Here is a 23,908-nt window from a genome sequence, read left to right on the forward strand (position 1 = left end):
AAAACCATGTGGAGCAGAGCTCTAGTCCATCACACATGGGGTTGCCATGAGTCAGAGCCTACTTGGTGGTGCTGGGTTTGGTTTCAAGTTTCTGTACTCCACAGGTATTGCCTTTCCTATACTGGCTCACAGTGGGGAGTAGAACGTGAAGAGCTAGTGTGTATAAAAATAACAATAATCCCCAGTGCCTTGAAAACTAAGGATTTGCTAAGTATAGGAGATATTTGTGCTAGTCTCATTCTTGATTACACACACACTCACACACACAATTACACTATCTTCTTTTAACTCTTACCTGAATAGCAATCTCCCCTAGAAGTTGCAAGGACGACAGCAGGAAGGCACCAGTAATGAACAGCACTATACAATAGAAACTCCGACATTTTATGTGTGGAGGACTTGACCAAAGGCCACCTTGGGCTTACCTTAACCAGGTGCTTTACCACAAAGCGGGTGATGAGAAAGCAGAAGGTCAGACAGAGCTCCTCCACACTTATCCAAGCAGGACCTGTGAGCTGAGAGGACTGTAGTCACAACAGAGATCAGCTGGTCCAGAAAGTCTAGTGCTCTGTCCCCGTGTCCCTCTGCCAGCCTCACACCACTGTGCTTTTCTTCCCTGGAGGAGCAGAGCCCCCGAAACGAAGGCCAGATCCCTTTGCCCACTGGGCCCCAGGAGCACCTTGCTGCATCACCACCAAGTGGATGGAGGGCTGGGCATCGAGGGTGGCCTCGGGGGTGTACTCCTTACTGGGGTCCTTGCCTCGGCAGTCATAGAGCACGCAGGAGATGAGGAAGACCAGGAGCAAGATGACGTAGCTGGCAACTAGGATGATCAGGTTCAAGGTGACAGGGTCGATATCCAAGTAAAACTCCATCACATCTCTCAGGGTCGGGAAGGGAGTCTGGAGCAAGGCGATTTGGGCCTGCTTGGGGATTGCAGGGAGCAAAGCTTTGCTCATTGGAATAGTTACATTGGCTCTCTGGGGTAAAAATACATTAATCCCCACTGCTCCAGGAGACCTCGATGATTAAAGCTGCTCGGTTTAATAACTTAAGCTCCTGCTGTTAATCCCACAGCCACCAAAACACAGAAGCTGTCTCTCACCAATTCACCTACACAGAGAGAGAAAGAGAGAGAGTTTGCATGTGGTCGAAGCATGGTATATAAGTCAGGAGACTATATATGATTTATTGCCCAAATAGGAGATTTGGTGGGCAAAAGTAAGTGCTAATAAACACACTGGGAAGATAGTCATAAAATCGGATTATCCTAAACATACTGTGAAGTATGGCTATTCTCTCTCTCTGCATATATGTATCAAATAGTTGCCATCCAATTGGCTCTGACTCATGGTGACTCCATGTGTGTCAGAGTAGAACTGTGCTCCGTACGGTTTTCAGTTGCTGCTTTTTCAGAAGCAGATAGTCAGACCTTTCTTCTGAGGGGCTTCAGGGTGAATCTGAACCACCAACCTTTCAGTTAGCTGCTGAGCGCATTAACCGTTTACACTACCCAGGGAATCCATGATGTGTGTGTGCATGTGTGTGAATGTATATACCAAAAACCCGTTGACGCTGAGTTGATTCTGACTCATAGTGACCCTACAGGACAGAGAAGAATTGCCTCATAGAGTTTCCAAGGAGTGCCTGGTGGATTTGAACTGCCGATCTTTTCATTGGCCGCTGTAGCTCTTAACCACTACGCCACCAGGGTTTCCATGTATGCATATATGTATATGTGTGTATATATATATGTATGTGTATATATATATGTATGTGTATATATATATACATACACAAAACAAAAACCAAATCCGTTGCTGTCAATTCCAACTCATGATAACCCCACGTATTATAGAGTAGAACTGCTCTCCATAGGGTTTTCTTGACTATGATCTTTGCAGAAGCAAATTGCCAGACCTTTCTTCTGTGATGCTAATGGGTGGGTTCGAACTGCCAAACTTTAAGTTAGCAGCTGAATGTTTAACTGTTTGCACCACCCAGGGACCTTACCCTATATATGAGGGAGGTCTAATGCCAAGTATGAAGGAGTCCTGGTGGCATGGTGGTTAAGCACTTGGCTGCTAACTAAAAGGTTGGCAGTTCAAACCTACCAGCCACTCTGTGGGAGAACGATGTGACAGTCTGCTTCCGTAAAGATTACAGCCTTGGCAACCCTGTGGGGCAGTTCTATTCTCTCCTGAGTTGGAGTGGACTCGACGGCACTAGGTGGGTAATGCCAAGTATGGAAGGTTTCAGATGACCAGTTCGATGGGCTCTGGGACTGAGTGTTTCTTTAACAAGAGGAACACCAGCGCCTGACATTTTCACTCTTATTCATTTATTGGTTTGTTCATTCATTCATTCAAAAACACTGTTTGAGCACCTACTATGTTCCAGGCACTGAGCTAAGCTTTGGGGATATGGCAATGATAAGACAGAGAAGCGTTTTGTCTACCAGGGGAGACAGATGCGAAATAATTGTGCAAATCACTATTTAATACCAGTGGAGAAAGTTCATAAAGGGCACATAGCAGGTGAAAGGAGAGTATGCCCCCAGGGGGCTGGGGTCAGAGACACCTTCTATGAGGAAGAGACATTTAACCGTTGACCTGAAGGGTACACAGAATTTAGCTCAGTGAGGACAGGTAGGGAAGAATCTGTAGTCACAGGGAATGGCAGATGTGAAAGATCTGAACAGAAAGAAACCTGGCAATTGGAGGAACTGCAGAAAGTTTGGCGTGACTTGTTTGTTTATGCATAGAGTGTGAACGGGGGGTATAAGGTGAGAGAAGGAGGCAGGGGTCTGATGGCAAAGGGGCCATTTTAGGCCATTCTAAGGGGCTATATTTTTTTTTTTTTTAAGGAGCTAAGACTTGATCCTATGGCAATGGGATGCCATCGAATAGCTTTAAGCAGGGGAGCGACATGACCAGATTTGCATTTTACAAAGATCACCTTGGCTACTATGTGGAGAATGGGATGAGAGGGCAAGACTGGATGCAAGAAGACAAGCAAACTGAAAGGAAGATCGAATAATAATACACACATACCTGCTTCAGTTGTACCCCGTTCTGATAGTCCTGTGCAGGGCTGGCTTCATGGGTATGCAACCTGTCTGGCTGCACAGGGCCCCAGGTTCAGAAGGAACCCCTCCTTGGTTTAATGCTCTGCTATTGCTGTTTTTAAATTCTTAGCAATTTTAGACGAAGGATTCTGCATTTTTATTTTGTACTGGGTCCCACAAGTTATGTATCTGGTCTTGGTGCTGTATATGCATTTTGATGCCCGGGGTATCAGTAGCTATTTCTCTAACAGCAATTTTGATACTGCTAGTTAGAGGTCAAAACCCCTGGAGCTCAGTTGATTTCTTAGCATTCTTAAGCTTTATTGGGCAAGCTGCTTCCAGTCTGGCTCCTTTACACCCACCTTGCAGGGGTATAAATATCACGAGGGTTCAGGGATGCTGTAGAAAGGAGTTCTTACTGGTCTGGAAGCCCTTTTCAAATATAGTATTTCATGATTCTGAGGTCCTGGCCTAATCTGTGGAATTATACTTATGAAGATTAATGGTTCTCAAAAATCACAGGTTCAGGACCAGCCTCATTTAAATCAACTGGCTTTCTTATGAATACAAATTCCTGGATCAACCCCAAATCTATTATACTGGACTCTTTGTGGCTGGAGTCTGGGAATCTGTATTAATAAAAAATCTTCACGGATAATTTTAATATACAACCAGGATGGAGATTCATGGATATAGACATGTAAAGAAGGTGTGAGTAAGTATGTCACCAAGCAGGTCATGGCTGGCTGCCAGGAGATGTCAAAGGAGGCATTGAATACAGAATTCAACACCACTCGAGATTCTGAGTCCAACAGGCCCAGATAGTTCATTTTGTCAAGAGGAAGTTTGTTGTTTTTTTTCTGGTGTCAGTTCACATTTACCAAGTTCACAGGAGACTGGTGTTTAAAACAGAACACCAATTATTAAATTACAGGGAAAAATACAACTGTCATAGTTCACTTAAATTATCTCCCTGGAGGAAGATCTACAGGACAAGTCCGTTTATAATCAGAAGGCTGCTGGTGAACTTGGAATCACAGCAAGTGGAGTTGTCTGAAAAGTTATGTGCAATGCATCCAGGTCCAAACAAGGCTTTAAAAGGCAGCCTTATGTACCAGCTGGTTAGTCTAAGCTCTAGGTTCTTGACTTCTATAGTAAGCTTTTGTCTGTACAGCCCAGGCACCTACATGTAATAATATTTAGGGGGAGTTCTTCGCAAGTTTTAAATAGATGATAATAGGATTTGTTAAAGCTGCCTCTGGGGTAAGAACTACCTACATTTTAGTCCACATTAAATGAAACTATATGCGGGAACTGTATTCTATGGAGTTTTCACAGTAGTTCCAGATTTCTCTGGCAATGGTGACAATCCTGATCGCAGTGGTTGATCCGGTCTGGCATCCTCTCTTCTTGCATTGCCCCAGTTCTGCTGATCTTCTCCACGGTGGTGCAGAATGTTTTGTTCAAGGCTATTGTTTGGGGTTTAGTATCTTATTACTATCTGCAGAGAGTTTTTGTCTCTGGATCTACCCATGCTCAAAGTTCATTTCAAGTCCAGCTTTGCTTCCCTCCAGTGTGTCTGGTGAAATGCCGGCCACCTGTTTACTTAATTAACCCCAGGATGGCTGTTTTCTTCACTTGGTGGCCAACGTCTCCCATCCTTCCTGCCCTCTGTATCTTTGAGGTACTTTCCTCTTGTGCCATCTAGTGGCCCAAGAAGGGGCTGCTGAATAAAGAAAAAACTGTTAGCAGTAGGCAAACCCGGATGGCTATTACCAATGGCAACCAGGTGGTGAGGGTGACATGTTGTTGTTGTTAGGAGCCATTGAGTTGGTTGCGACTCATAGCGACTCTATGTACAACGGAACGAAACACCACTGGGTCCTCCACCATCCTCACAGTCGTTGCTAGGCTTGAGCCCGTTGTTGCAGCCACTGGGTCAGTCCATCTCCTTGAAGGTCTTCCTCTTTTTCACTGGCCCCTCTACCTTACCAAGCACGATGTCTTTCTCCAGGTACTGGTCCCTTCTGATTACCTGTCTGAAGTATGTGAGATGAAATCTTGCCATACTAGCTTCTAATGAGCTGTTTATTTCTTCCAAGGCAGATTTGTTCTTTCTTCTGGGAGTCCATGGTATATTCAACATTCTTTGCCAACGCCATGATCTAAATGCGTCAGTTCTTCAGTCTTCCTTATTCATTGTCCAGCTTTCACATGCTTATGAAGCAATTTGACATAAGTAGCAACAACAGCAAGCAACATTTCAGAACATCTCCTTGAGGGATTCGATCATACTCATTCCATCATTTATTTATAAACATGCATTCTGCATTTACCAGGAAGTTTGAGTCCACCCAGAAGAGCCTCAGAAGAAGGGCCTGGCAATCTACTCCTGATAGGACACAGCCATTGAAGACCTTATGGAGCAGTTCTACTCTGAAACACATGGGGTCGCCATGAGTCAGAATCAAATTGATGGCAACTATATATATATATATATATATATATATATATATATATATATTATAGTTTTGGCAGGGTGCTAGGTACTTTGGAGCTTGACTGTGATAAAAGGAAACTGTGCTACACGTCCAGTATTAGAGAGCATGGATGAAAAGAGGATTTATCAACCCTCTTTTAGGAATGAGGAAATTGAAGCTCAGAGAGCCAGTGTAATTCTAATGAGCTCGTTCACATTCCCTCTCTCCCTCCAGCCCTTCCATCTCTCATTTCTACTGCCTGAAATACAAATTGAATATCAACATGGAGTACCCTGTGTTACGTACTATGGGGGAATTCAAAACCTAATCCATGGGTCCTTAGTTACATACACACTTATTTGCTATTATCTGAGACCTGGAACATCATTTAATAATGTTAAGTGGGTGTCCCACGTAAGTGCATTTCCAGGCGCCTAGTGTTTATTCCTTAAAACACCAAAGCAATTTTGTATTTTGACTATTCTGGGTAGGAATCTATCTCTGCTATTACACAGTCAGGGATGGATTGCCCAGTAAGCAAGATACACGCAGGCTTGCTTGCGCTTACTTACCAATTTGTAGACATGGGGAGCCCCGATAGTTTCAGTGCAGTTATAAGTTTTAATAACTTCAGAAGTATAAATGCCACGAACCTACAAAAAGCATAATCAGGAATTTAATTATTTTATATTTGAGGACATTGAGGCTCAGGGAAGTGACTTGCTAAGGGCCAAACAGGTGGTAAATGGCAGATGCAAACCTTTAAGCCAAGTCTTTTGAGCTTTAGTCTTGTGCTTTTTTTTTTTCACTGAAGCTATTGAGAGAGTGGGAAATGAAAGAGGGCTGGGTGCTATAGATGCTGGAAAGTGACAGAGTGGCATTAATAACAAAAACCAAATGCTAGCCGTCGATATTTTTAAGCCTGTTTCACCTTTATATTTCACCAAGAGAGCATAACCCTAGTCTCAACCCACTGCCTTTCCCAACTTCGCAGTAAAAACAGTCTACTGAGTGGTTCATCTGGGATCTCTGGAGAAATACTGACATGCTTTATCACAGAATACCCTCAAGATCTTTTTTCCTACTTGTCCTGGAGTGGAGTTCACTCAAATTCATGTCCACCCAGGACCTGAGAATGTGATCTTATTTGGAAATAGAGTTTTTGCAGATGTCATGAGTTAAGGCGAGGTGGTAGTGGATTAGGGTGGGCCCTAGGTCCAATGACTGTAAGAAGGCCACATGAAGACCCAGAGACACACAGAGGAGCTCACCATGTGAAGATGGAAGCAGAGACTGGAGCGAAGCACCTAGAAGCCAAAGAGCACCAAGGATTGCTGGCAGCCATGAGAAGCTAGGAGACAGGCACGGAATAGACTCCTCCTCAGAGGCTCCGAGAAACCCACCCTTGATTTCAGACTCCAGAACTGTGAGAGAATAAATTTCTGCTGTTTTAAGCAATCCAGTTTGTGGTATTTTGATATAACAGTCCCAGGAAGCTAACACCCCACCTGTCTTACTGCTTAGACAAAATAGCAGTGGCCTGGGGCACACTGTGAGGGTCCGCGGTTCTTTTAAACCCCCCTCTATTCTGTTTTGGTACTCGCCTTTTCCAGCCCTGGGCTTGGTCCTGGCTCCTTCTGCTCAGGTATGATGCTGTCATGAAGAAAGCACCTGAGATTAAAGAGCATTCCTGTAAGGGAAACTGCTGTAAAATCAACACAAGACCTTCAGTTTAAAACAGCAACTGGCTGGCACCCTGACATCACCTTTTATATCTTCCCAGTAAAACTCCTCTAAAGACACAGAAAAACACAAAAGCCTACAAAAAAAAATCAATGTAGCAGGAAATGATGTTTTAAGAAATTAAAGCACTGCTTCTCCCCTCTCCCCCTTCCAAGAATTCTTTGAACCCATTTTCTTCTTCATTATCATTCAGGATTTCTAAAGGCAATGACTCTCAGGAGAGAGAGAGTCTGGATGAGGTCAATTCATGGTTCATGAGCTCCTAAGTAGACTTCTGTAAATTTATATCAAAGTTAAGAGGCTCCAGGCCAGGCTTTGTTGGGAGAGCAAAGGCCATTTTTAGAATTCTGAAATATTGACTTTGTGTATCAGAAGCCCAGCCTAGAAGGGCAAAAGCACAGAGTTTATGCCACAAACCAAATTATAGAAAAGAGTAGATAAGGACTGTGGTCAGCTTTCCTACCCTTAAGGCAAAAAGAGATGAAAGGGGGATTCCAAGATGAGGCAACAAAAGGTTAGATGTTACTGTATCTCTGAGAAGGTTTTCCCCTTCCCACACACACCATCTGTTGGAGGAGAGACTACGGGATCACCCAGATGGGAACTCCAAAGCAGGAAGGCCTAAGGTTTGATTTCCATAGTATATCCCTGGGAGATTGTCAGGTACTTGAAGAAGATCCATGACATCCAAGAAGATACAGGACAAGAAAAATGTCTGAGAAAAGTGGCTAAATGGATAAACCAGGGCTGCTTTACAATTAAAGGCACACAGAGACAGTGCAGGGAAAACAGCCAAGCATTTCCAAGACTTATAGATGGGATTGAAATTGAAGTGTTCAGAGATGTCCAGTTGGTACATGTTTATGTGTGCTGCATATATATTCATACATAAAACAAAGCACATGGGGCACAGTTATGGATACTTCCTAGGCATAACCAAACACTTAGTGGGATTGGATTACTGGGTTTGAGGGCTTAGGCCCATATTCCTGGAGGAAACTCAGTCAATTGGCATAACATCGTTCATAAAGATAATATTCTGCATGCTAGTTTGCTGAGTAGCATCTGGGGTCTTAAAAACTTGTAAGCAGCCATCTAAGATACAACTTTTGGTCTCTATGCATTTGGAGCAAAAGAGAAAGAAGGAAATCAAAGACTCAAGGAAGAAACTAGCATACAGGACTAACAGTCTACACGAACCACAGCCTCACCTGTCTTGAGACCAGAAGAACTAGATGGTGCCTGGCTACCACTACCAACCATTCCGACCAGGGACAGAATGGATGGTCCCAGATAGAATGGGAAAAAAATGTAGAAAACTCATATTCCTAAAAAAAAAGCCACACTTACTGGACTAGAACAGACTAAAGGAATCCCTGACGCTATCACCCTGGGATACCCTTTAAACTTGGAACTCAAACCACTCCTGGAGGTCACCTATCAGCCAAAAGACAGAGTGGCTCATAAAATAATATCACCTAAGAGGACTATGATCCTCTAAACAATCATCTAAATGAGACCTAATGGTCAACATTTACCCCAGAACAAAGATGAGAAGGTAAATGGGGACAGGGAAGCTAGATTAATGGAATCAAAACAAATAGAATGGAAATAATGAGAAAGCTAACACATTGTGAAAAGTGTAACTGATGTCACTGAATAATATGTATAGAAATTGTTAAATAAGAACCTAATTTGCTATGTAAATTTTCTCCCAAATCATAGTAAAATATTAAAAAACAAAAACAAACAAACAAGAAGACCCTATAAGCACAGTTCTACTCTAACACACATGAGGTCACCATAATTCCGAGTCGACTTATTGGCAAATGGCAGTTGGTCCTCATGAAACTTTTATTCTAATGGCAGTTCTGACAACAAACAAATATAAAACAAACAAAGAGATGTCCAATTAGTTCTACAAGGGCAGAGAGTGAGCAGATTTGACAACGGTGGGATTGGAAACTTAAGACACAAGCAATGATGTAGCTGGTACAGAGTCTGATGCCCAAGACCAGACGGAATAAGCCACTCTTAGTGGAGGACATTGAGGACAAAGGATAAATATGCAGACAACATGCTCCTTCCCCAATGCCTGGACAATACCTAAGATCCTGGGAACTTAGATGATTCCCAGAAAGGTGGCAGGAAGAAGGGCAAAGGAGGCATCCAGAATTTGAATAAATATTTACTTCCCCAAAGATGAAGCTTTAAATAGGAAGTAGTTGTGTTACTTTATACCGGCCAAAATGAATTTTTGCCATTGGCAAAAAAGACTTTTAAATTTATCTTAGTTATAGAGAAATGAAGAAAAGAAGACTTGATACATCTGTGTGTGGGGCCTGTAAATTATACACTTGTTACAATAAGACTGAAAGGCAACCTAATACTAGAATCTGAGAAGACTCTATAAGGTAGATGGACAGAGACTGAGAAGTACCTAAACAGGCTTCACTTCAGGGTATAACCAGGCCTTGAATTATGAAATAGTGAATGTTCAAGATGAGCTGGACATTTCTCTAATCAACCCCACCCTCTGCCCCTGTATCAGAGACCCAGGTTTCATACAACTTCATTGCTATCCTCTGACAACAAGTCACTATCACTGCCCCATCCTCAGCTTCTTTAAGCCAATAGAAATAAGTGGAGAGGGAGGAGGGACAGGTGGTAGTGGATCCTTACATCATAGGAAGTTATTCTCCACAAGTAAAAGACAAAGGGAGCACAAAGACAGGAAGAACCTTGAAAGTAGCCTTGATTGACAGTTATGGATCTGGTTGTACTCCATTTGTTCAGATATCAGAAACCAAGCACAGTAAACAGGAGAAAATTCCATCTCAATGATGAAGCTATACCAGATGAATACCTAGTTAAAACTTGGACTGTAAATATTGAGAACAGTGGAGATAGATCAAAACTACTTTATAGTTGTGGTAGGATGGGGCCAGCAGCAATACACATCTGTTTATTGACAAAAGTACAGTTTGGACAGATCTTGCCTTGTTGGAGAGGAAAAAAAAAAAAAATCCTTGAAAAAATGCTACAGAGCAAAGAAAAGAGGAGTCATTCTGAAGACTCAGAGGAAAGAGCTTATCTCTAAAAATACCCATTGTAATATCTAAAAAAAGGTCCAAAAGCCATTGTCATCTTTCATGAAATGTAAGAGAACTTAGTTTGAAGAGAGAGAAAAATAAAGCCACAGGGAAATGGAATAATGAGCAGAACGATGCTAAATTCTTCATCTTAAATAAGAAAAACTCAAAAGATAGCACTCTGTCTTAACTTCAGCAATTAGAGAGAAGCCAATTTTGTAGGTTGCTTTGGAAAGTACTGAAGAGAACCATTGTTTCAGGGATAACAAATTTTATTACTTCTCTGCCTTCCTTTCTTTGGCTCTCTTTGCCTTTCCTGGTTAGTAATGTTTCACACCCATGGTGACATTCTGTAGTTCCTTACTGGAATATCGTACCATCTGGAGGCATTCTGCTTCCCTTTAGGCTTTGGGTTTTTTACAACCTGTGATTAGGGTGTAGATGGTTAAGGACGACTCCTCTATCTTTATGTAGTTTTGTTTGTGAGATTTATGCAATTTTAGTGCTCATTTATTTTGATGGATAGATGGAACTTGGGAGGACATCCATGGGTTTAAGATGTATGTTCCTCTCCAAGATACAGCGAGTGCTTAGTTGCAACTGAAACTTTGACAGTGCTAAGTCAGGATGCCAAAAGCAACCTCGAGGGAGATACGAGCACCATATGGGACTACAGCTCATCCTGGTGGCTCTCCATCCAAACTATATCAAGAATCCAACCTTTCTTACTGCTTCCACCTTGCATCACTGCCTGACTACTGCAGTGGGTCTCTGTTATGAGTTGAATTGTATACGAGTTGAATTGTATCCCTCCAAAATATGTGTTGTAAATCCTAACCACTAGACCTGTAGTTATAATCCCATTTGGGAATGGGCTTTCTTTGTTGTATTAAGCCAATCATTTTTGAGATATAAAAAGAGCAGATTAGGCCTAGAGAAGCACGATGACTTGTGGGAGAGAGATGCCAAGCCACAGGAAGATTGCCCAGGAGCAGAAGCTCAAAAAAGACAAAAGACCTTCCTCTAGAGCCAGCAGACAGAAAAAAAGCCTTCCCCTAAAGCTGGTGCCCTGAATTTGGACTTCTAGCCTCCTAAACTGTGAGAAAATAAATTTTTGTTAAAGCCACCCATCTGTGGTATTTCTGTTATAGCATCATTGTGTAACTAAGACAGTCTCCCAGCTTCAGCTCCTCCTCCACACCCAGGTGTATTCTCAGCACAATCACCAGAGGGAGCCTTCTAAAACACACCAGACCATGTCATCCCTTTGTTGAGAATAGTCTAACGATTTCCTATTTCATGCCGGTAGAATCCACTGTCTTACAGTGGGCAGTGACAGGCAATAATTCACTGCACTAGCTGGCCTAACCTGCCTCTATATCCTCATTTCCAAGCACTTTCTCCCTCACCTGTTCTATTCTAGCCATACTGGCCTCCTTGGTGTTCCCTGAGCCTGCCAAGCCACTCGCAGTTTAGGATCTTAGCACTTGGTATTCTCGCTGCTTAGAATATTCTTCCTCCAATTATCTGCATAACTTGCTCCCTGGCTTCCTTCAGGACACTGTTCAAATGTGATTTTATGAGAGACCCTTTCATGACTAAAATAGTAATCCTTCTAGCCAAGGTACTCCCTTGCTCCCTTATTCTTCTTTGCTATTATCCATGTCGCTCCTGTCTCCGTCTGGCATACTAAGTGTTGTTCTTGTTAGCTGCTGCGGAATTGGCCCCTGACCCATGGCAATGCCTCGCACAGTGGGATTGGACCATTGTGATCCCTGGAGTTTTTATCAGCTGATTTTTCAGAAGTCAGTTGCCAGGTCTTTCTTCCTAGTCTGTCTGAGTCTGGAAGCTCTGGTGAAACCCATTCAGTATCATGGCAACATGTAAGCCTCCATTGCCAGACAGGTGCTGACTGCTCTTGCAGACTGTTGACTGGGAATGGAACTCAGGCCTCCAGGATAGATACTAAGAATTCTACCACGGAACCCCCACTGCCCCCATACTCTAGGTGTAGTCATTTCTTTTGTTAACTGTATGACTCCTCCCACTAAAACGTAAGCTCCATGAGGGCAGGGATTTTGTTTTATTCACTGCTATATCCCTGCACACTGCACAGAGCATTGTAGTCATTGGATGAAGGTTCGGGGAAAGCATGAATGGATGAACCATTTGCAAACACATAACTTGCCTTTCCTGATGAAGTCTCAAAATTTTTATTATGAGGTAATTGTGATAAAAAGCGGTCTCCTTGACAGGGGATTAGAGAAGATATTATAATGAGGAAAAAGGGCCTGGCCTAATAATTTGGAGAGCTTCAGCTGGGTTTTCAAAGGCTTTGGTTTACTTACCTGAAGCCCAATATGCAACATAAGCAGATTAAAATCTTCTGTGGATCTACTGGTTCCAGATAGTTCATTATTACTAAAAGAGAAAGGTATTTTATTACTAGTAGCAATTGTATACAGCTAGATGGACTTGGAATCTTACTGTAAGTACTATTATCATACCCATTTCATAGACGAAATGAAGCTTAGAGATTCCAAAAGATGGAAGAAACCTGGATCCCAGAATCCCTGCCTGGAGAACTGCCTGTTCAGCAGGAACACCTCCTTCACCTCCTTGGGACTGTTACATGAGCAAAAAAAAACATATTGAATGAGTCTATTTGTTACTGCAGCCTAGCTTACCTAACAGATACCAAAACCAAACCAGACCCAGTGCCATCGAGGTGATTCCGACTCATAGTGACCCTATAGGACAGAGTAGAACTGCCCTATAGGGTTTCCAAGGAGCGCCTGGTGGATTCGAACAGCTGACTCTTTGGTTAGCAGCCATAGCACTTAACCGCTATGCCACCAGGGTTTCCACCTAACAAATACACTCTAGTAATTGCCAAAACATCTGTCAATGGCGGGGGGAGGGGGTCGTCAGGGTACTCTTAGCCATCCTGGTATCAAATTAAACATTTATTGTGGAATAAAAAGGTAAATTTCAAGTAATTGTCATTCACCAGTTAGCAGCCACCCTTTCATATATGGAGCCCTGGTGGTGCAGTGGTTAAGAGCTCTGCTGCTAACCAAAAGGTTGGCAGTTCACATCTACTAGCCACTCCTTGAAAACCCTATGAGGCAGTTCTGCTATGTTCTATAGGGTCACTATGGGTTGGAATCAACTTGACAGTTGGTGGGTTATTTCATATATGGTAGAGTGATACTTACAGTGGATTCAATCAATTTTGGTCTGCTATCCACTGTGCCACAGAACTTTTTAAATAAAATGAAACAAACTGGAGAATAGTAATATCTTTAGAGTCGTAAGGAATAGACACTATGCATTCCTCACTAAACTGAAAATTCCTTGACACAGGTGCACCAGATCCTAAGCCTTCTGAATTCAAATGGTCCATAACACAACTAATACTTTGTAGAACAAGTTAGAGTTTATAACATACCATACGAAGTCACCTGTTGCTCCCTTAGTCAGTGGTCCAAACACTCAGACTTCTGAAAATATCTGGAGGGTTGATGTAACTCATGAAAGATACCTGGATGAATGACAAAATTGCACATTTCTGTCAGGATGACAGGATGGAAGGAAGCACCGTTATGACTGTTACTGAATCCTAGAAGGTGGGTCATTGTCTGATGTGCTCAGACTTGGCCAATTATCTGGACACCTGTTCTCTGAGAAAGAGAAAGTAACTTTATTGCAATGTGCAGAGCAAGGAGCCCAGAGAAAATTCCTCAGATCAGTCTCTCTGAGCTATGGGGAAAAAAAAAAAAGCAGGGCTTATATGTGATTTGAGCAGCAAGATGGCGGCCATGCAGGTGTGCCGGGAAGGTAAATTCTAGAAGGTGGCCAGGAAATAGGAGGTGACGTGGTTCTTGTCAGACCTCTTGCTTCAAATAAGGTCCGGATGATGATTTTCCTTCTGATTCATTCCCCCTGTTGCTGTGTCCGCTGTTGAGGTCAATTAGCAATCACAGCTGGCCCTTCTGTGCATGGGGGGGTGGGCCAAATCTGGCTTGGGCTGGTTTAAGGACTAATGGAAATTTACTGTCATTTGTAGGGTCAGGTTACATGACCATTTAAAGGTCTCTCTGCCCCTTTCTCTTTCTCTCATTTTTTTCCCTTCTTTCACTCACTTGGCAAGTCTTGTTTGAGAACCAATTCGATGCTAAGAACAGCACGCCATTAAGCATTTCTAGACGTTTCACCCATGAAATCTTGTAGCTCTGCAGGACTCAGAGGAGCAGCCCTGTTTTCTGAGTCCATGCCCATGATCCCAGGCTTGGAAGGGACTTGAGGAGGAGAATTCCCATTCCCTTTCCTATTCTGTCTCTCTGCTTCCTTCCTTATTTTTATTTAACAATTATTTATTGAGTATCAGGCACACAGCCAAACTCTGGGTTGGCCTTATTTTTCTTTCCCCTGTATAGGCAGCTGCAGTCTTCCTCTCTGACAGTAGAGGGCAGCAGGCGCCCACAACCCTGTGTAAGCCTAAGGTTTGTGGTCCGGTTTTCCTTCCCATGAGGAGCAGGAAATGGACAAGTGGTTTTTGGATGATAATGGAGTTTTCTCATTTTCCATTTCTTTATATCACCAGTGGCATTCTTTTGGCAACAATAAAAAAAAAACCAACTATTTTTTCCCCCATATGACCACTTGCCGTTTGCACCTATCCCTCGCTTCTCCACTCTCTATACTCTCAATTTCCTTCTCCGTTCCCAGAACTGTTTTTCCCATACAATGCACTCGCTGGAGTTTCTGTGGGAAATGTCAAAATCTGCAGATGGTAACAAGCTTCAGGGGCCATCTCTCAGCTCAACTGACTCCCCTTTACACTCATCTTATTGGAAGCCTGAAAAAAAGATTACTTAGGAGAAAATATGCCCCGGATCCCATAACCCTACCAAACCAAATCCATTGCCATCGAGTTGATTCCGATTCATAGTGACCCTATAGGACAGAGTAGAATGGCCCCATAGGGTTTCCAAGGAGCGGCAGGTAGATTTGAATTGCCGATCTTTTGGTTAGCAGCCTACCTTTTAACCACTGTGCCACCATAATGCATCCAAAAAAGTGTTTTTGGATAATTAGTTGTTTGGCAGATTTCTAGTTTAACGTCTGTAAGTTGAAAATCAAGTATCGCCTGACCCAACGACTGGAGTGTGCTGACATTCGCTGATACTCCTTCCAATGTTACCGGGAGCGCTGGCATCAGCTGGGGAAGAAAACACACCCATCGGAATGCCTAAGAGGCCAATCTTGGTCTGAGGCTCTTGACGCCACTCTTTTCTTCCTCTGGTTTCACTAATGACTGACTAGGGTTTGACCAAATACTATTCCCTGTTTATAATTACGACTTAATTGTTTTTCTCTACCGGGGGCCATACAAGCTACTGTTTTGGAAAACTTTGGCAGCGACAGTGGAAATGGACATTAATAGTAAGGTATATTGAAAAGGGAGGGTCTTAGAGTGAGCCCTGAGGGCACAGTGTTTGAGAGCTACGGTGAGCTATGGCTGCTCTCCAAAGGGTCGGCAGTTCGAATCCACCAGCCACTTCTTGGAAACCCTACAGGGCAGTTCTACTCTGTCCTGTAGAGTTGCTATGACTCAAGGGAAATGGGTTTGATTTTTTTTTTTTTTTTTGGTTTTTAGAGTGAGAAGAACTATTGTTCAGCCTCAGCTCTGCCACTTGTCAAAAACCGAAATGGGCAGAGAAACAACAAAAGTTAGTGTAACAATATATTTATTGTGAGTAGATACAATTCAAATTGGGAAACATCTAAACTGAAAGTATTTGGAAAGGAACTATGAAGAGGGGACAGGGAAATTGGGTTATACAGGTCACTGTTACATTAATTTAACGTCTCAGCACGAGCAGAGTTTCAGGGCCAGTCAGATACAGAGTCACTAAGGACACACCATATACCTTAAAACAGCCTCTAGCCAGACCCTGGAGTTCCTGCTTTTCAAAGCTGGCTGCACATCGATAATCTTCCAAAAGAGCCCAATGCCTAAGGCAAAATGATCTCCCGAAACTGCTTACTAGGCTTATTAGGCTATCCTTTGACTTGTAGGTGACTTTAGGAAAATGGTTCCTTAAAGGCTCAAGGTTCAAAAGGACACCTAAGGGCAGACGGTCTGGGTCAGTTACCCCGATTCCATACACTGAGATATCTGGATTCCAGGAGAATCAAAACGATTTTGTCACACTTAAACTGTCCTGCTTGTTGTTGGGTGCTGTGGAGACCAACTTAAACAGTTCTACCTTTAGCCAATTTACCTATCTCAGTTTACCTATCTTTAAAATGGGGCGACCATTCACGACCCAGGGGAAGAGTTATAATCAGGATTAAATGAATGCTTACTCTAATCTGTTATGCAAATGTAAGGTATCACAATCATAATTGTAATAACTAGATGTGTTACTCTTGCGGTTGGGATGTCTTTGAAATGAATATTTTCAATAGTTCCTTCCCAGATGCTTCAGGTTTCCTGGGAGAAGTGTATTTAACTTGTTAAGGAAGTTCCAGAGCTGTGGAGTATTTCACAAATTGGCTTTCTGTGTTAGGTAAGAAAATTACATAAGGCGTAAAACGGTGGTGGTGGTGATGGAAGAGTGTCTTAGTCATCTAGTGCTGCTATAACAAATACCACAAGTGGGTGGCTTTAACAAGCAGAAATTTATTTTCTTACAATTGAGGAGGCTAGAAGTCTGAATTCAGGGTGCTGGCTCTGGGGGAAGCCTTTCTCTCTTTGTCGGCTCTGGGAGAACGTTCTTGTCTCTTCAGCTTCTGCTCCTTGGTTCCTTGGTGATCTTCATGTGACCTGGTCGTTAATCTTCCCCCATCTCTGCTTCCTTCTTTGTGCCTAATCAGCTTGGTTTATACCTCAAAGGTAATTGACTTAAAACATACCCTAAGGCGATAAGGCCTCATTAACGTAAAAAAGAAAACGCTATTCCCTAATGGGTTTATATCCACGAGAAAACCAAAACCAAACCCTTTGCCACCAAGTTGATTCTGACTCCTAGGGACCCTTTAGAACAGAGTAGAACTGCCCGTGTGGTTTCCAAGGCTGTCAGTTTTACAGAAGCAGACTGCCGTATCTTTCTCCCACAGAGGGGCTGGTGGGTATGAGGTGACCTTTTAGTTAGCAGCCGAGTTCTCAAGCACTGTGCCACCAGGGCTCCAACCAAGTATAAACCAAACCAAACTCAATGCCATCGAGTTGATTCTGACTCATAGCAACCCTACAGGACAGAGTCGAACTGCCCTGTATAGTTTCCTGGTGAATTCGAACTGCCGACCTCTTGGTTAGCAGCTGTAGCTCTTAACCACTACACCACCAGGGTTTCCCAACCAAGTATAGGGGTTAGGAATTACAACACATATTTTTGGCAGATACAATTCAGTCTGTAACAGGGAGCTTGCAAGATCGGACTGTGATTTTGCCGTATTTACGTGTGTTAATTACAAGCTTTGAATAGGCTTTTTTTTTTTGCTAAGAACATGTGAAGAAAAGAAAGGAAAAAACTGTTTGGGCCGATTATCTCTAGCTGCTATGGAAAATTCAGAGACCAAAGCTGCCACAGCCAGAAAGGACATTTTTCTCCTGCTGGGAATTTTGAAGGTCTATTCAGAGCCATTAACCCCTGTGAACATGGTTTAAGCATCACGCATTTTATATTAAGCCAACATATGATGGGCCATATTTCCTAGAAGTCTGAGAATGTCAGACGTCAGTGGAACTAAGGTCACCTAGTGCGATCTGCTAATTTTATAAACAGAGGCCCAGTGTCACTCAGCCCATTGGATTTTGTTTTTCTTCATTTATGGCTCTTTCTTCCCCACTACTCTGTTGTCAACCTAAGTAACCTGTCAGGGAAATTGTATTTTCTTTCTTAGGTTTGTATGAAGATGAAAACCCAGTGCGTAGGCAATTATTATCAGAAATATGTACGTATAAAACCCAAAACACAGTTACCTTCAAGTCGATTCTGACTCATGGTGACCCCCTGTGTGCAGAGTAGAACTGTGCTCCATAGGGTTTTCAAAACTGTGACCTTTTGGAAGCAGATTGCCAGGCCTTTCTTCTAAGCTATTTCTGGGTATAGTCAAGTGCTTAGCCCTTTGCACCACCCAAACCTGTTGCCACTGAATTGATTCCAACTCATAGTGACCCTATAGGACAGAGTAGAACTGCCTCATAGGGCTTCCAAGGCTGAAATCTTTAACAGAAACAGACTGCCATATCGTTCTCCCTTGGAGCAGCTGGAGGATTCGAACTTCCAACCTTTCCGTTAGCAGTGAAGCACTTTAACTATTGTACCACTAGGGGTTCTCTTTCCCCCTTCCTTGGAGAAGATGCCTTCTGTCACCTCTTACCAAGAGGGAATGCCCACTGAGCAGGAATATTCTCTTCTAAACTATTCTATGGTTTAAAAAAAAATATGCCAGTCCCAAATAGATCACTGGATGTGGGAACAATCCAACAGAGGTTTGAAATCCTAGTCTCTAACTAACTTCATGTATGTGTTCCTGCTGGTCTCTGGCCGAGGTGCCTTTTCCTTTCTTCTGCCCCTGAAAACTTGCCAACAGTCAGACTGCTAAATTGTCCCTTTCTCTTTTCAGGCTTCCCTTCTCTGTATCCCGGGAAATTCTGCATCCCAGGATTAGTGCACGTATTATCCCTTGTTATGTCTGGACTATAAATCCCTTAAAAGCCCTAGTGAATTATCTCTGTTGTTATCCCCAGTGCCTAGCCCAAAGTAAGGCATGTAATAATTGCCTGACAAATGCTTGTTGCATGTAGAACACAGAAATCAATACAATTATTCACATTGTTTACTTGCTAGCATATCATCACAGGTGGGTGGGATTACTCAGGGAAATCTTAAACCTATAGCTTAATTGTTTTTGCTTTTTCTGCTAAGGAAGAAAATGCATTTTGCATGTAAAGAAATGTAGCTAAAGAGCAAGGTGATATAGGAGGAAAAAAAATGGACCAAGAGTCAGGGCATCTGGATAGAATTTTAGCTCTGCCGTGATGTCCTGTGTGACCTTGGGCAAGTCACTTAACCTCTCTGGGCATTAGTGACCTCATTTGTAGCTTGAGGGGATCCTTCCAGATGTTTGCTCTAGATCTTTCCGGCACTAACCATGTAAAATTGTATGAAGAACTCACAGACACTGAGGTTTGTTCTGAGGGAAAAAAAGGAGGCGTTGGACCGACTATGCTTTCCAGGTTTCGTCTGGCTGTGCTGCAGAAGAGATGTCTGTACACTATGTTAAAAGGCAGAATCTGGTATATATAAAACAGAGCTGGGTGGTTTTGAAAATAATCAGTTGAATTTCGCCCAACAAATTATAACTAGTTTGCTGTTAAAATATTTTATGCAATATTTAAACCCTCCTTTTTTCTCCTAAATATTGGCTATGTGGACACAGCCCAGTTCTAGCAGATGAGTCTTCCGTTGCATACGAAGTTGAAGTTCGTAGAGCTATTGAACCGCCTGAGGCTCTGTTTCAGCTGTAACTCGTGAAAGACACTAAGAACACCCTCTGGGGATGAGGTGTTTAACTGACAGCTCACTATTGAACTGGAAGCTGAACTCTCCCCCAGTGACTTAGGCTTATGAGATCAAGAAACAAAATGAGACAGCTTGACCTAAAACAACAAAGCTTTACAAATCCCCCACAAGGATCTCTAAACTCCGCTGAGATTAGGCAAAAGATCCCTTGGATGGGTTGCTTGTAAATAAGATAGGAACATGGGACTTGGCTTTTCCAGAGATTGCCTAAGGCGGTAAAGGTCAGTGGGGGGATGGGGCAGGGTCCAGGATTGCCAAATCAATCCAGCTCAGGGCTGTGAAAACAGCTAGTGTTGTTAGGAGTTCAGAAGGGACTTGACTTCGATCCTTCTATGCCGGGTACAGGAGCCCTGGTGGAGCAGTGGTTAGAAGAAATTGACTGCTAACTGAAAGCAGTTCGAAACCACGAGCTACTCTTCGGAAGAAAGATGTGGCAGACTGCTTCCATAGAGATTTACAGCTCTGGAAACCCTGTGGGGTCGCTATGAGTCAGAATCAACATGAGGGCAGTGGGATGCCACATACAAGGAGCCCTGGTGGCACAGGGGTTAAAGCTCTGGGCTGCTAATCAAAAGGTCAGCAGTTCGAACTCGCCAGCTGCTCTGTGGGAGAAAGATGTGGTAGTCTGCTTCTGTAAAGATTAAAAAAACAAAAACAACCCGCTGCCATTGAGTCGAATCCGACTCATAGTGACCCTATAGGACAGAGCAGAGCTGCCCCACAGGATTTCCAAGGCTATAAATCTTTGTAGAAGCAGGCTGCTACATCTTTCTCCCACTCTGCGGAGAGGCTGGTGGATTTGAACCTTTTGGTTAGCAGCCAAGCACTTTCACCACTGCACCAGCAGGGTTCTTCCATAAAGATTACAGCCTTGGAAACCCTATGAGGCAGTTCTTCTCTGTTCTGTAGGGTCACTATGAGTCGAAATTGACTCTATGGCAATGGGTTATCCTGTTCAGATCTGGCCAATAATAGTCACAAAGCTTCCCTGCTTCCTTCATGGTTATTTCCATAGTTTAGATCTTCTGGACTTTCATATTCCATTCCCATCTCCTTCCAACTCATCTTTCTCTAGCAATATATTTTCTTAATCACTCCTATCTGTATAAACCTTTGCTGGATTTTCATAGCTTATACAGTCCTAACATCTTTGTCTTGCAAGGACTTCACACTCCCACCCCCTTCAGTGTTCCAGCCACACCAAACTTCTGATTGCTCCCTGCTCGTGTTGCATTTGGTCATAGGTTCATGTCCTTGCCTTCCAGGTCACTCTGCTTGGAATGCCCTTTCCCGCTTGTCTTGGTGAACCTCCCATGAGTTCTTCAAGATTGTCACCTTCTTTTCACGTTTTTTTATCTTCCCACCCCAGAGTTATTTGATACCTCCTTTTTATATGCTCTTGGAGAACCCTGGGTGGTGCAGTTAACAGGCTTGGCTGCTAACTGAAAGATTGGAGGTTCGAGTCCATCCTGGAAGAAAGGCCTGACAATCTACTTCAGAAAAATTAGTCATTGAAAACCCTATGGAGCATAGTTTGACTTTGACACACGTGGGGTCGCCATGAGTTGGAATAGATTCGATGGCAACTGGTTTGCTGGTATTTTGTCTTAGCATTTGTACACACGCTTCCCTTTTCATTTTTATTTTATTATATTTTATTATTTCCCAAATTAAGTTGTGACTATTTATTACTGATCTCTGTAGCCCTGCCTCCGAGCAGTCGTATGATTGGCAAACAAATTTTTTGTGGCCAAAATTAATTTCTTGGTATTTAAGTGTTGGCCTTGATAAAATTGGGATGTTATTACATATTGGATGACATATTTAAACAAATAAATCCCAAGGGGAAGAAAATAACTTTAATTGTTATTTTTTTCTTTTGAAATCCAACTCTTTCCTTCTTTACTTTGTATGAACTATTTTTTTCCGGTTAAAGAGTACTCAGTCACTGTTTTACATAAACATAGAGCTGTAGTAGATATAATTGTTTAAGAAGTGGATATGTAACACTAATAATAAACTTAGAGGACACAATGATCCGGAATGGGACTCAAGCAGGAGCCAAACAAACTAGACAATGGTCAAATATAATTAAAGGCAATGAGATAACATTCACAGGGATATGAGCCATTAGTCATTCATACGTAATCTAAGTGTGTCAGTTGTATGGGCAGTTCCAAGTCCACTTGCCTCCTGGGGTCAACCATTAATTTAAAATCTAAATAAGATATTCTTTGGAAAATCTCACCTGTGGATTTTTGTAGAGTTTACTTGTCTTTTTCAACCCATGCTGCTGCGTGCTTCCTAAATATTGCACTTGGTTTCTGCTGTTACTTGCTTTCTCTCATTTACTGAAGCTTTCCTCGAGGGATTACAGCATTGCACCATATAGGTAACAATTTAAACATTAACATAGATAACACTGTCCTCAAGGAGCCTTGGTGGCGATGATTAAGCATTAGGCTGCTAACCAAAAAGTTGGCAGTTCAAACCCACCCAGTGGCTCCTCCTGGTGATCTACTCCCATAAAGATTATAGTGAAGAAAACCCTAGGGGGCAGTTCTCTGTCACATGGACAGCACCTAACGAGAACAACGATCACTGTCCTAAAATTCATCAGCCATTTCCTACCACAGGGAGTATTATGTGGAGGGCTGCTTTTCCCTTTTGCAGCTCATACATCTGCTTATCTCTATGCTCTTCGTACCATCTTGCTTGGGTTGTCCACTGAGATTCAAAGTTCTGACTTCACCGTGCAGAGCCGTTCACCTTTTAAAGTGTTCATATCCTTCCAGATTATGTCCTGAGGCGAGGCGGGCTGGGTGCTCACAATGAGGTTAAACATACAACAAGTGTTTCTTTCCTAAGTGAACAGCATTTCCTCTGATCTGATGCTACTCTACAAATGTACAGAAGGGATCACGGTCTCCTCTTGTTCTAAATAGCATTTTTTCTCCTTCTAAGTGTCCATAGAAACGGTTGCTTTTAGGCTCCAATTTTCTAGATCAAAAACATGGAAGCCCAGAATGTCTGCCCTGGAAATATTAGAACTCAACTATACAGGATAGCGAGCCCTGGTGGTATAGTGGTTAAGAGCTCAGCAGCTAACCAAAAGATCATTAGTTCGAATCTACCAGCTGCTCCTTGGGAACCCTATGAAACAGTTCCGCCCTGTCCTACAGGTCTCTATGAGTTGGAATCAACTCGGCGGCAATGGGTTTTTATACAGGATGTATCTATGTGTTTATCCTTTTTCTTTTGTCCATGGTGTTTTCAATAGATTACCCTTGTGGTATGAAACCCAGATGTGTAAGGCTACATGATAAGCTGTTCTTATAGTATGAATGTTGGCCATGACCCAGAAATGACCAGCAACCTATAGGCTCTATTCAGCCTATTCTTCTTTATTCAATAATGCTTTCAGTCACCCCAGTTTAATGATTTACTTCTAGTGGAATTGACCTTGAATGTCTCAAAATACTGTCTATCATTAGATATATTCATCTTTGATTACAATTACAAACTTGTCCAACAAAACTCTGGAAATGTATAGTTGTCAGTGGTCAGATATAGTACCCAGAAATAACATTTATTGAGTATTCTTACTTGCCAGGCTCTTCTAAGCACTTCATGTGTAATAACAGCCTTATGACAACCATGTGAGGTAAAGACAGTTAGCGTTCCCATTGTAGAGATAAGAAAATAGAGCCAGAGCAAGTTGAACAGCATGTCCAGGGACGGGAGACCTCAGCAAGTTGTCTGTTGGGCTATATTTGCCCCATGAGTCTCATGTTGGATTTTCTCTGTTCCAAATGAGATGAAGAAACAAAGATCCACAGAAGTGAAGAGAGTTGCAAAGACCGCTGACACCCACTTGATGCTCTTTGTGTTGTACCACCTGCTTCCCTTCTCTGAAGGGCTTTGGAG

General features: G+C 42.7%; 1 protein-coding gene across 1 annotated transcript; it reads right to left on the reverse strand.

Annotated features, from left to right (window-relative positions):
• Nucleotides 1-593: 593 nt before the first annotated feature.
• On the reverse strand, nucleotides 594-1,099 carry SMIM36 (small integral membrane protein 36). Its single transcript, XM_064270328.1, has one exon. The coding sequence runs from the start codon at nucleotides 957-959 to the stop codon at nucleotides 594-596; it is 366 nt and encodes a 121-aa protein (XP_064126398.1). The 5' UTR covers nucleotides 960-1,099.
• Between the last annotated feature and the right edge of the window lie 22,809 nt (nucleotides 1,100-23,908).

The sequence above is a fragment of the Loxodonta africana genome, chromosome 18 (assembly GCF_030014295.1).
Source record: "Loxodonta africana isolate mLoxAfr1 chromosome 18, mLoxAfr1.hap2, whole genome shotgun sequence".
NCBI classification, from domain to species: Eukaryota; Metazoa; Chordata; class Mammalia; order Proboscidea; family Elephantidae; genus Loxodonta; species Loxodonta africana.

What these genes read in the sequence shown, in the direction of transcription:
- SMIM36 (XM_064270328.1), bottom strand. Translation starts at nt 959, where the DNA reads ATGAGCAAAGCTTTGCTCCCTGCAATCCCCAAGCAGGCCCAAATCGCC.